The sequence below is a fragment of the Myripristis murdjan genome, chromosome 5 (genome assembly GCF_902150065.1).
Source record: "Myripristis murdjan chromosome 5, fMyrMur1.1, whole genome shotgun sequence".
NCBI lineage: Eukaryota > Metazoa > Chordata > Actinopteri > Holocentriformes > Holocentridae > Myripristis > Myripristis murdjan.
The window spans coordinates 26,446,961-26,461,030 of NC_043984.1; the positions used below are offsets into that span (position 1 = coordinate 26,446,961).

At 42.2% G+C, this 14,070-nt stretch overlaps 1 protein-coding gene across 2 annotated transcripts in view; it reads right to left on the bottom strand.

Moving 5' to 3' along the window:
* Positions 1 to 401: 401 nt before the first annotated feature.
* The window catches only part of suclg2 (succinate-CoA ligase GDP-forming subunit beta), a 96,562-nt gene continuing 82,893 nt past the window's right edge, over positions 402 to 14,070 (bottom strand). For both annotated transcript variants that reach the window (XM_030052043.1, XM_030052042.1), the window contains 2 exons: positions 10,731 to 10,851; positions 402 to 2,058 (listed from right to left, as the gene is read on the bottom strand). In XM_030052043.1, coding sequence (XP_029907903.1) covers positions 1,946 to 2,058; positions 10,731 to 10,851 — 234 coding nt within the window. In that variant the 3' untranslated portion in view covers positions 402 to 1,945. The remainder of the gene's footprint in view (positions 2,059 to 10,730; positions 10,852 to 14,070) is intronic.

Genomic DNA, 14,070 nt, shown 5'->3' on the forward strand with positions numbered 1-14,070 from the left:
TGTATTAAAGTAAACATTGCCTACATCCAAACTAGCATAGAAAAGTTAAAAGAAGGTTGGGGTAGTGCAAGAGCAATGTTGGCGATGAAGACTTCCATTAGTCCAGCATCTACTGTATAATAAAGGTTATCTCAAGGCTAGATTCTGTTTTTCCATTGCTTGAGTAGTCAATGGTGTGGGCTCAAAGGCACACAACCATACAAAGTGCTGAGCGCCTGCTTTCCCCTACTGACATTACATTTATTCTGCAAATGAACTCTCCACAAAAAAAGCCGATAGCATGATTGCATTTTTATTTCCTTGTCTCGTTTACTTTCCATCTCCGCTTGTTTTTGTTTTTTTTTTCTCTCTCTCTTTCTTGGATTCACACCAGTATAGAGGCTAAATAACACACAAGAATATAATGTTGAAATAGTCATGTTTATTAATCTCTCAAATTATATACAAAGTTGATACACTTGTATTCAAGATATTCGGTCAATATACATTCACAATTATAAAAAAAAAATCCCACTAAAATTATTTTTTCATTTTCCTTTTTCAATAGATCTGTATGGAAATGTTACTGTGATTGAAAGAGTCAGTTTACAAACCCCTTTTACCTTCGTGAAATACATCCACAACTCAGCGATCACACCTTTTTTTCATAAATGTGGATTGACAAAATTCACAGCGCATACAGTAAGCATGGTTATTTCACACACTGAATACTGGCATTGGATGTATTACTGTTTCAAAATGACCAGAAACCTGTGATTAAGGAGGTGACTTGAATCAAGGCAAACTAAAAAGCTTTCTTTTGAAGTGACTGACAAAAAAAACAAAAACACACAGAGTGGAATAAAGTCTCCAACAGAACATTAACTATGAGGTGTGATGCTGCCTTTCGTTTTAAAAGCCATCTGATGATTCCACAGAAATAAACCATGGAGAGGTTGTCCTTCAGATGCACTTTCCATGTGCCTGCAACAACGCTACTAACAAAAACATTGGGACAACATGGAAATATCTGTTTTAATCAATATTCCGTACAAATGCCATGATATGGTCAGATAAATCCATGACTCCTGCTTTGTAAAATGGAATGCGCCATTATGAAACGGATGTTAAGACATCTAATCTCGAAGAAAAGCACCGACCAAATATAAGAGCTTCATGATGTTATGACACGGATTACATGAATTTTCATAATGTGAAAATGAAACACTTGGTTATTATCAGCTGATTTAACCTGATTAATGTGTATTTAATCATCAAAAAAAAATATATATATATGACAAAAGAGGCTAAAAGAGGCTCTGTCAAGAATTTGCTTACTTCACAAAGTCATTTCTATCTGACATGAGGAAGGGTGTTGCATGTTACAAACTCAGGCTCAGCAGGTAGTGAGGAGATATACTGCCTCAGATCAGGAGAATGTTATGGATTTAAGAAAAAAAAATATTGCAATTATTCTGACAGATAGTGCGATTGCAGTATGATTCACAATTTTCATTGGAACAGTAATTTTTGCATCAGATTTTCGCTGGGATCTCTACCAAACAAACATGGTTTCTTACATCTGGGGAATACGATTTGTAGGCCAGGGTGTCCCTTTAGCACCGCAATCCTTCATTTGTAATGATATTTTATCACACATTTTAACTTCAGCAAAACATTGCAGCTGCTGCGATTTGGATAGTCGCCATGTTGCAGTTTCGATAATATTTTGATTAATTGGACAGCCCTAATGGGAAGGCAGCTGGTGATAAAGTAAGGTTTCAGAGTTTGAATGGCTTCAGAGTGAAAAGGCTTTGAGTTTTTTTCGAGGTCTCCATGTGTGAGCAAAGGTCGACGGTAGTGTTATGAGGCTGCTGTGATTCAACGTAAGGATGGCAGTGATGGGTTATGAAAGGGTATGGTGGGGTTACAACAAGGACGGCGAGGTGTGGCGTGGTGTGGTTTTCTATTTCTTGATGGCTGCCACTGCTTTCTTGGCAGCGTCATCCAGGTCGTCTGCTGCTGTGATGGGCAGGCCGCTCTCCGACAGGATCCTCTTGGCCTCGTGGACGTTGGTCCCTACGACAGAATGGAAAACACTATCAGAAGAGGAAGGACTTCAAAAAAAAAAAAAAAAAAAGAAACACACACACACACCCACATACATGCACACACACACAAATACAAAACAGAGAAGACAATAAACAAACTTAACAAATCTGAACGTGATCTGCCATCTGTAGTGATGCAAAACCACATGGTGTGAAAGACACAGAATTCCTTTGGAGGAATCAATTCACACCAATGACAGATGGATGGAGCTATGGGTGAACGGTGGCAAATTCAACCACTGATCCGGAAGCAGCTTTGTGTGTGAGAGACTTGAATGAGACTAAAGGGCACTGTGTGCGTGTCCGTGTGTGTGTGTGTGTGTGTGTGTGTGTGTGTGTGTGTGTGTGTGTGTGCTTGTCCTCCCCTGGCTCTAGTGAGGTCAGGGGAGGCAGATGCTGGACTCTCTGGTGGCGCTCATGCCCTGGTAGAGCTGCATCCAAGCAGAGAGACACACCCGGAGACTCTCTCTGCAGCCCTGGGGCTCTGCACACAAGACCGGCTGCCTCCCAGTGCCGCACACTACGCAGCCAAACACAGCCCCGACAAGCCTGTCACAACACAGGGCAGGGGGCATTAGACTGGAAGGAGGGAGGGACAAAGGGAGGGAGGCAGACAGGGAAAGAAGGAGAGAGAGAGCAAGGAAGCAGGAAAGAGAGAGTAAGGGTGAGAGAGCGAGAGGTCAAATGAAGCAGAACCGCCCTGCCCGCCGAAACAACAGCAGCCAGCTGTTTATGTGCCATTCACTGATTTCACACACGAGGATATAACGGCAAAGAAAAGGCCGTTTGCAGACCCTCTCGCGTCAGCAGCTCCCTACTCTGTTTACATAAAGGCTCGGAGAGGTGACCATCAAAGTGTACTCCAGATTTCCAATTATCTGCTTAAAGCGTTATTAGCAACATATCCCACTGGGGCACTCAGACCGCATAATGTAATCTGATTACTTTCAGTTGCCCATTATATGCAAATGAACCACATCAAAGGAACAGTCCTATTAATTGCGATTAAAAGAACACACTGTGATTAGTACAGTCGTATTGTCATCTCGACCCAATCGTTATCAAGACGTGCTGTCAGTGTCGACTCTTATAATGACAACAACTTTGAGACATCCATCAAATGAACACTTTTTTCAAATCTACCAGTGATCCAATTAGTATTTCTTAAAATAACTGTGACAGAAAATAGCCCTCACTGTGTCTACAGTAACAATATTAAAAGTTATGTTTTACACTGTACAGATGCACACACATATGCATATGTAAATGCATGCGTTGGTGTCTCTGCATGCACACCATCACCTCTCTGTGATAGGTAATTGGATAGGGGTGTGTGTGTGTGTGTGTCCTCTCAGACAGTTACAGGTCGACCTTAGTCCTCGTGGCTGGCGTGTAATTAAGACGGCATGATATGTGAATTCTCGGGAGCCCTGGCCACCCTGATCAATAGGCCTTTCATGAGGAATTCTATTACCACTGCCACTTAACGCCTAATATTTCATCGCTTTTGTCCGGCCAGATAATAAGTCATTCCAAACACATTTCTGGAGGCTCACGCTCTAAACAATCAATTGCGCAATGTAATTAATTAGAATAGGAGCAGGAAGAGACCTTGCTCTGATATATAAACAGGGGATAGGGTGTCCAAAGTCATTTTCTAATCAAACAGCACAGAATATTCTCTCTCTCTTTCTCTCCTCCGACAAATCTATATTCTCAAAGGGCAATTCTCTCATTCACAGTAGGGAGAGGGGGACAGTAAATGTTCAATAGGCTAACCTATCAACTTCATCGGGATAGACAAATCCCTGCCACCAGATTCCTATGAAGAAATGACTGACAGCCAGAAGAAAATTGCTGCAGAACACAGAGGACATATAACTGTGAGGAAGCTACCATATGGCAAACAGAAAATACATAATGCAAAGAATATTTTAAACAGTCAAACTTTCCTATGGAAACTGTATAGAGCACCAGAACAATGTAAACAGCATATGCACCTTTACAAGTTTTTCAGACCATAAAGACTATAAATATTCATAGGCAGCAACAGTGTGCGCAGCATTATTTTGTTGATGCTGCATCTGTGATAGTGTATGTGTGAGGGGGAATTTGCACATCTGTGTGAGCGAGAAAGAGGAGACAGGCATTTATGTTGGGCTTTGCCTGCGTGTGTGTGTGTGTGTGTGTGTGTGTGTGTGTGTGTGTGTGTGAACTGAGTGCAGTTCCACTGTGAGCAGTAGGGAGCAGTGGCAGCTCATAGCAAAAGAGGCAAGGACAGAGACCAGTTTAATTCAACACCACTAGATGTGTGTGTGTGTGTGTGTGTGTGTAGTACATGCTAAGTGTGTGAATGTGTGTGTTCACCTGCAGCCACTAGGTGCTGCCAGAGACCTACTCACAGCCTGGACCAAGAGAGAGAGGGGTCCGTGCACACACACACGCACACAAATATACACGCACGCACGCACGCACGCACGCACGCACGCACGCACGCACGCACGCACACGCGTGCGCAAGCTCACACACCAGCAGGGACTTTCCTTTTAAGGAGAGATTCCATCTAAAGTTATAGAGAATCTCCACTATCTACCTCTGTGCTCATTAGTCAACATTTGATGTTAGAAAACTGAGGAAAATGTGTCCTGTCTTCTGTGTCAGTTTCTAGTCTTTCTTTAGATGAAATATCCCTTTAAACGGCCGATAAATAAGATTTTCACTGTCTCACTGTCACAAATGACCATAACATAGAGAGAGTTACTGATGAGTCCCTATGAGTTAATGATTACTTTGCCCAGCGCTGAGATTTTGGACTTTCATAAATCACTTACTGGTCTGTCCTCCGTTTTGGAACAATTAACTCCCACTGGAGTTTAAAGATCCTCCTTGTTCTGCTCCCACCACTCTCTATGCATTTTCAGCTGCTCAACAATGGAGGATGGGGCTGTGAGTGAGTGGCCACAGGAACCAGATAATTCAGTTCCAGAGGTTAAAAAGCAATCTTTTTTCAGGCCAACAGAGCTGGCTCTAATTAGCTAGCTCTGTTGTGGAAATGTGACTTAACTGTTTTTAAAGGCCACCATATTTCAAAGGGGAGAGAAGGACACTGTGCCAGAGTAATTACTGTTGCTGCAATGTTAATTTTGTTGATGAAAGGTAAAATGAAAATGAAAAGGGTAGGGCAAAATAAAAACATTAAGTTGACTGAGTGATAGACAGTCTTTTAAAAAAAAATTAAATAAATGCAAATTTTAAATAACAATGCCAGGAAGGGGGCAGACTCACGCCTTTACGAAGGAATTTGACCGAAGCGGGAAAAAAAAAAAAAAAAAAAAATGCTTTCATATTTGTTTGTTTTAAAGCAAAATCATTAAGCAAAGATTAGACTAATTCCCAATCTTCTGTTTTATACATGTCTGTGGCATTGAGGGGTAAACCTATTTAGAAAAATGAAAAAACAACATGATAAATGGGTGTATCTCAAAAGTTTGCAACAGACAGCGACACTGGAATAAAACGATGGAGAGCGATGAGAGCTATAAACTGTTGTTGTTTTTCCCCTCAATATCTTCTAACCAGAGACCCCTCTAATCAAATTGGCGTGAGTGAGGATGTGTGTGTGTCTGTGTGGTGGAGGGGGGCTTCACGGGCCGTCAGCCCACGGGTCTCTGAGCTGTTAATCCATGCTTGAGGATATAATGAAAGCTACACAATCAAGCTGAATGCCAATACCAGGATCCCAAGTAAATGGTCAGAAAAACTGCAATTTTTTAAACTGGCAGGGAACATTCTTTAAAATCACAACAACATGAACATACTACCGTACTTCACTAAACAGGACAGCTGCTAAACACCATTTAACTATGGACTTAAAAACATCATAGAATTGAATCAAAATCCCCAAGACACTCTCAGCAAAAACCCATAAGGAAAACGTTGAGATGGATTTCATGAATTATCTTCATGTTATTTCCTAGATCTGGACAGGTTCATGTTTTGAGAGAGGAAAAAGTTGCCTTCAACATAAATTGTCTGTTCCCAGAGATTAAACCTGGCTGTGAATCCGTATGGGCAGTAACCTTGTTGGGAGTCAATATCTTGTGATTGCTCTGCTCTCATTTGAGGAACATGAGGCTAAGATAGTCCGGCTGCACTTTATGATACAAAAACTGCTCTCTAGTGATGTTCCCCTATTTCAAATCATAATGCTCACATACACACTGCTAAACAGCGGTTTCATGAAGACCAGCATGAAGTCAAACACCTACAGTGACTGAGAAACAGACTGATTCAGTGCACCAGATTTCCACCTCCTTCATCCCTCAAAGAATAAGACGTTTTTTTCACCCAGAAAAATGGTCCAATGTCCAGCTACACAGAGCTCAGAACCTGCATGGCAGCATTGAAAAGTGAGACTGAAGCAGTTTTGAAGGCGTTGCCCAGTTCCTAGGTGCTTAGGTGCTTGGTATTCATACCACTGCTTCAATTATGTTATCTAAGACTTGATTAAACAAACAAACAAACAAGAAGTAAATACATAAATGAAATAAAATAAAAAAAAAGATTGAATAATTGAAATTCAGCTGAAACTAGTACATAGTGAAGTCACAAGACTAAAAGTAAAGTGAAACCTGTCTAACAGTGTGAGTTCTGCCCGTCCGTGTGATTATGGTAAGGCTGATAAACCAGGCGGCGCTCTGCAGAGCTGTACTCTGATAAAGGGAGCGCACTGTCTCCAATGGCCTGGGACTCGCAGAGCAACACAACAATTCCATTTGTTTCCTCACCATTGTGGGCATGGGAATGTGCGTGTTTGTTTGTGAGATAAAACTGTGAAAAGGGCAACATTTGCACATCCGGTCAAATTGTTTGGTGTAGGTGCTTTGGAGTATAAACTGAATACACACCGTCGATGCTCAACCGTGCAATAAATTTATTTACCACTAATGTTTCAGAACAACGAGGACATCAGAGCACATACAAAATAGCCTGACTAAGCAGGATGTACTCTTGTTTTGATATTCTTGAATGTAGAGGTTTTTATTGTGGCAAAAGCTTTTAGAAGCAAGTGTGGCAGTGTTTGCAAATGTCTTTGTTAGTCTCTCAAATAAAGGGCTCAACTTCCATAATTACCCCACAACCTCAAGACCATCCGTCTTGATAGATGCAAATGTTGGTACGAAATAAAATGATGGTGGCGCTGAGCAAGAACAGTGTGTGGGATATCCTCCTTTTAATGAGACAGAGAAACCAAAGGGCCTTAACTGCGTTAGGTGATATAGGGTCTACATCTGTGTCTGTGGGTGAGTGGTCAGTTGGATCAACGCAGCTCAACAAGAGTAATGTTCCTCAGTATGACTTATGCTCCCTAGAACAATCAATCAAGTAAGAAACTGGACAGTAGAGTGCAGATCTCTGCCAGGCGTATCTTCCTTTCTCTGCTGCTTGGACTTAGGCAAAAAGACATCCCTTATTTTGCTGAGCGGGAGAAGGGAAAATACGGACGCACTGCCTGCGCATCTCTCCTTCTCAGCGCTCCAACTTAGGTGAAAAACAAGGTGTGGAGCTAGCACTCAGCTGCGGCATACAACAGGTTTTTCAAAGGTTTTTAATCGCCACAACCATGAGAGGTCTTTGATCATACAGTCATAACTGTGCCACTGAGCAAGATCCCCTGACGATGAAAAAAGCAAACAGAAAAGTCTAAACAAAATCAATGATATCTGAAAACATCCTTTAATACTGCAAATTAGGCATTCATAAAAATGAGAAGCACAAAGACACAACAGAGACCCTGATTTGAAATGCAGATTAAATTTATACCTGGATAGTTACCTCAGGCTAAGGCCTGTTTTAGCATTAACATCCACTGGTGTGTGTCCAAGTGTTTTGTTGTGTGTGTGTGTGTGTGCACATGCACTTTGTGTATGTTTGTATAGCATCAGTAGATGGCTCTATTTAAGCTTTAACGACACTGTCAGGACTAAGGGAATCATCTCAACCCTTCTGCAGGACCTTGTGTCTCTTTTTAATCACATGGCGAAAAAATGGCCAAATCTTCTTTTAAGGGGAAAACAGCCTCTACTACTTGACAGACAGTCGTGGAATGGCCTGGTAAATCGATCGGCCGTGGAATAGAGTTAAGCGAATGCAGTCACCTTTTTCCCTGGACCCTGAGGGCTATTTAAGGGGAATTTTCTACACAGTGGCAGTCTGCAGCTTCACTGAGTAATACGCCTCTTTCCACTGTGGCCAAGTGTGGCAGCAGTTCCTCAATCATCTCTTCTTATAAATACTTTGCACAGTGTAAGTGCATCTGTGAAAGAGTGAGCGCCTTTTTACTGTATTTGACTGTGTGACACATTTGGCTATGTGTACAAGTGCATCCATATTTGCCTGTCTGTGCTGCAGCGTTTGAGCAGCCTTGCATGAATGTGCAGAGGATGAACACAGGTGCCCATACTGTAGCTCATATATCAGTGCATGTCTCAGTTAGAATACCTGCAATTAGAATTTGTAACAGCAGACAACAAACACTTGATGCAACCGATTCCACCCTATTGGGACCAAGCCTGCATCTCCCCTACCTCTCCGCATACGGGAATACATGATTCTCCCCCAATGTAATCAACCCTGTCTTTTTAAAAAAGCCTTCCCAATTAAAAGTGTGCCAGTTAATCCGTTCTGATCCTGTTGAAGAGCGCTGGGCCGTTCTCTGTGCCCTGCGGTCAGCCTAGCTAGCTGAGCTGATTGATTCTGAACCAATCTTCTCCACCAGTCTAAGGCCCAGGATGTAATGACCCACAGCTAAAGCTTGGATTAGGCCTGGGCCAGGAGAAACTAGTCAGACCAACCATCAGCCCTGACCTTCTGGACTCAGCCTATTTGTGAGTCAGGGTGAACGGAGTAGACTGTGCAGTGGCCAATTACTGGTTGACTTCGAATACCGAGCCAACTGCGATGATGGTATTAAAAATGTTTATTTCGCTCTCTGCAGCTGCTTTCTCACTCTGCAGCCATATGGCAACACATAGTGAATTAAATATAGCTTTAGCTGTGAGATCAATCAGCAACACGAGGACAGGCAGTGGATACAAAGCACAGTTTCATACAGTACACCCACTTACTTGAGAATGCAAGAATATTTCCTCTAACTATGTGTGGCAGTGGTGTTCTCGGGGAATTTGGATTTAAGCTCCACACCTGTCCTTGTTATAGCACCAGTTTTGGTTCTAGTGCAACATTATTTGTAACTTGCACATGGTGAAAGCACTTAAGATTACACAGTAGCTCTGTCTTTGCTTCTATTTGTGGTGGGATATCGTTTTTTTCATATTTGTGAGAACATTTTTTTTTTCATCCCACAGTTCTTTAGTTAAGTGGGAAATTGTCTGGCTCTGATGCATGACTGACCACTCCTAAATTAAAGCAGGACTGCACCACATAGGTATGCCTACATCAAACATTTAGATGAGGATATTTTGACAGGTCCCATGCATCTCAGGATCTTTTTAAATTGTGATGAAACGATCTATATGCAACCTGCTCTGAATAGCCATGTGCATACTGCAGTACAGCACCTGGGCAGGCTGCTTCTAAAAACACCCACCACACCCTGACCTACAAACTGTGCTAGCAGTGTGTAGGGATATTCAGGATGAAGTGCTGAGGGCTAATACACACACACACACACACACACACACACCCTCACACATGATCTCCCCTGCTCTCCGCTCAGGACATGCCACTCAGCAGGTTCCTGACAATTAAGCTAACCACCAGCTGGCTCCATGCCTCCGGGAGTCACTGCCACCAAACACACACACATGTACACGAGCAGGATTCATTAGCATAGAGAAGTGAAAGGTGAGCCAATCAGTGCTGTCCCTACTGTTATTCCGGCCGGGGCTAACAATGGCTGCGGCAGAACGTGACACGTGAGAAATGCACAACTGTTCTTACCGGGCCACAATGAAGATGGATAGGCCCCAGAGTCTGATGCAGTAATAATACAGTGGTTCCAACATTTGAAACAAGACAGGAATGTGGTGTTTTGCCTGCTGGTATACTTGTAATGATGAACAATTAAAGCTGCAAGCTATGTTTGGGACTTTTTGCAGAATAAACTATCTGCTGTGGGTGTAGCCGGTGACACGTTTTATTGTATTTATTCATGTCAGGCTAGTGGACACATAGCAGTGTCAACAGTAGTAAAAAGCAGTAAGAAACAAATGAACAGCAAAGTTGAATACGCTGCAGGCAAGACCCTTTCAAAAATACAGGGGTTAACAGCAGATTTTTTTTTTTTTAAACCACTTTTTTGCCTTGATGGCTTTACAGATGCTGGTTTTTCTGCCCTTGGGCTAGATGCTGTTTGAAGGTAAACAGCTCATCAAGATGATTGACAAGAGCTGGGGTGTGAACTTGATCAACTGAAGGGTATGTGGTTGGGACTAACAATGCACTTCATGTCTCAATAAGAAAAGCTGCATATTGTAGCTTTGAGACCAGAATCTATCATACTTCTATGTTTTAAAGCGACACGTTCACCGGATCGAGATTATGAGGGAGATGATGTATACGGGGCTTGCCGTTGGGTGGAAGGGGTGTGTATGTGTGCGTGTGGTGTTAATTTCCCACCTTCAAGTCTGACCACCAGTGGCACCTTGAGCTCCAGCTCACGACAGGCCTTGGTGATGCCATTGGCGATAATGGCACAGTTGACAATGCCTCCGAAGATGTTGACCAGGATAGCCTCCACCTGAGAAGGAAGATGTTGGGAAAGGGTCAAATTGAGCAGGTAAGGTACACACACATTCACACAAATATGTACACTCAAAACAACCTTTGCTTTAATCAATGCATTTTGCCCTTGCAGGCATTTAAAAAAAAAACAAAAAAAAAAACTAACAAACAAAAAAACAGCCCCACCGGTTCTGCAATCTGCTGATCTGTGGCACACAATCTCCTTGGTTGTACTACACTTTCACATTACACTGCAACTGTGGTTTGCAGTTTCTTTGTAAGTCAAAGAAATCTTCAACTTGCTGACAAAATGAGCATGAAACTGATATCGCTAAGTAGGGAAGCAGGGCAGCTAGTGTGTGTGTGGTAGTGAGCCAAGGTGATTACACTAACAATCTAGCAGTTGGTAATTACCCTGGATAGCTCAGTGGAAAGTAGAGTGAGAGCACACAGGATTAATCCTCCATGTTTGTTTATAATCTCTGCTAATCTGTTAGCACCGATTTGGATGAGCAGCTTGTGGGGGTGTGTGTGTGTGTGTGCGTGCGTGTGTGCGACCGTGTGTGTTTGTGTGTGTTCCTGTTGTGAATGTGTTTGTATGGTTCGGTGTGTGGTAATGATGTTTACAGGGAGAGAAGATCAAGGACTTGGATAGCTATCAGAGCGACAGCCATGGCATTGTCCTCTACATCCTATCCAAATGAGCATCTCCTTATAAACAGCACAGAATGACACCAGAGCAGGAGAGAGCTCCAAAACAAACACAGGCAGAGGCAGTGGCTTAAAGAGTCAGACACCATATAAAGTAAGTGAACAAGCTATTAGGTCAAAATGACAGAGTTGCTCCATGCTGATTAAGTGTATTAGGCAAGAATGTGACTGTGAACACATCGAGGACAACGGTGGGAAACTGTAATCTCACATTAGGAATGGATGAGCACTTGTTTAAGTGCATAACGATGTGCCGCTTTTAATACTGTATTTAAGCTGTGATAAATCACAATGGCGATCATTGTCAAAGGAGAAACCAAGACCCAAGGTTTCCAGGCTGTTCATCCCTGCCATCTAGGACTGATGCCACACTGTTAGTGCAACAACAGATGGTGCCCTGCTTATTACATGAACTCACCACACACTGATGTGCGTGGCACCCACATGTTAACTGGAAAAGCAAGCAAGCATGAGCACAGGTGATCAACGCCTCTTGGTGCACACATAGACATATCTGCAGACACACCCAGCCATGCTCCGAGAAATACATGGGCAGGGAAGAATTGTAGACACACATCGCTAAAAGGAAACTGCTGCATGTGTGATACAGCCATACTCTTCACAAAAGAAACCGCGTGTGCCTGAGTGTGACTTTGTGTTTCTGAGAGAGGCAGACATAGACAGTGAAGGGCTGTGTGACAATTCGGGAAAGTGAGGATGGCAAACAGAAAGAAAGAGGTGTGAAATTATACTGCCTCATTGGTTCTCAAATCCTAGCCCTGTATCAAACAGTTCCACAGACAGCCAGTTAGGTGTGATCCGCAGCTCACTCTGTGTGTGACTTTGTGTGTGTGTGTGTGTGTGTGTGTGTGTGTGTGTGTGCATGCACATCTGTGTTCTTTGCTGCATTTGTGAGTATATGTTTCCCCATGGCCCTTTATATTTGTGGCCCAAGGCAGGGGCAAAAGACTGACACTCTTTCTACCACCTCTTTCTATGTCTGCACAAAATGAAATCCTTACAAATGGAGAAAATTACACTGAGGGACAGATGCATATTGCAATACTGTCAATACTCACACTGGATTGTGTGTGTAATGCATAATGTATCTGTACTATCTGTGAGCACATACTGCTGCAAACTATGTTTTACACAGGGAAGATTGCAATGATTATGTGTATTTATTTTGGCATTAAAACATGATTTGACAAAACATGAACATTCAGCTTTTACTGATGAAATTCGTGCTTCACAAAAGCACAGCACAACTAGCAAAAAATGTCATAAAGCAACATTTGCTTAGTTTATGCTCGCATTATCAGTGCAGTCTGGAAATAAACTCAGTTCATGTAACATCTGCATGGAAGTGCAATGCATCTGCAATAAAATGATGCAGCTGCAAATCTGCCAAATTCTCTGACTTTTAAAGTAAGCAGAGCTCCTTTGGACAGCAAAAGCTCTGCATCAGCTTTGGACTGAGAGGTGAAAAGGATCTTTGTGAGAATGTCAGATCGATGTAAAACCTGACAGCAAGAGCTTGATGATAATTCAATACGATCATTTATCACCACGCTAAGTTTTCTTTAAAAATTCTACCATTTGCTTCAGTGATTTGATCCCTGATTTAGTATAATGTAATTTTGCATACATCAGTCATATGACGGATATTAATAGAAAAAAAAAAAAATCATGAGTACAGTGATATTGATTTCAACCATACTGCCCTGCCCAACTGACAACTGTGTCAAACAATGGCTCGTACAGAATTACTGACAAACACCAAATACAGTGTGACAGTTATCATCACACTCATTTGTCATTCTGATTCTAGCATATGTATGTATTCATGATTTTTTTTTTTCCTTTTTGTTTTCCAAGTTATGTCAGAGTCATGGGAATTGTCTCATTTAATTTAATGAATAAAAATGCAAGGGTAGCCAATAAACAACCAATAAAAACACAAAACACACCCGCATACCCATGCACATATGGTGTGTGTGTGTGTGTGTGTGTGTGTGTGTGGTGTGACGTGCAGTAGGTTGTATCAACAGTATCTCCACTGGGTTAGCGAAGTTAGATAAGGTGTGAAAAAAATCTTCACATAAACAGGGATCCTCGCACATACAACATTTGGTTTATTTGGCTTCACATATTGCATTGTGGGATTTTGCAAAGGGTAAACATCTCTCTCTCTCTCTCTTGCTCTCTTATACACGTGTGCACACACACACAGGTACACACACACACACACACACACACACACAGGCACACATTACCAGCCACACTGCCCCGTCCCCACTGGGGGGCAGTAGAGATTTAGATGGCGTCTGTAGCCCCAATAGAGAAAGCTCTATTCTCTCCCTATCTGCAGCCCATTTTTCAACTCTGTCTCTATTGAGAAGCACCATATTTCTTCCATTCATGCGTCTCCTATTGACACCCATGTATATTAATGATACATAAGGAATGATTTATGTAGGCTGGCACACAAGTAAATGCAGTTTACAAAAATATGGATGTGGCA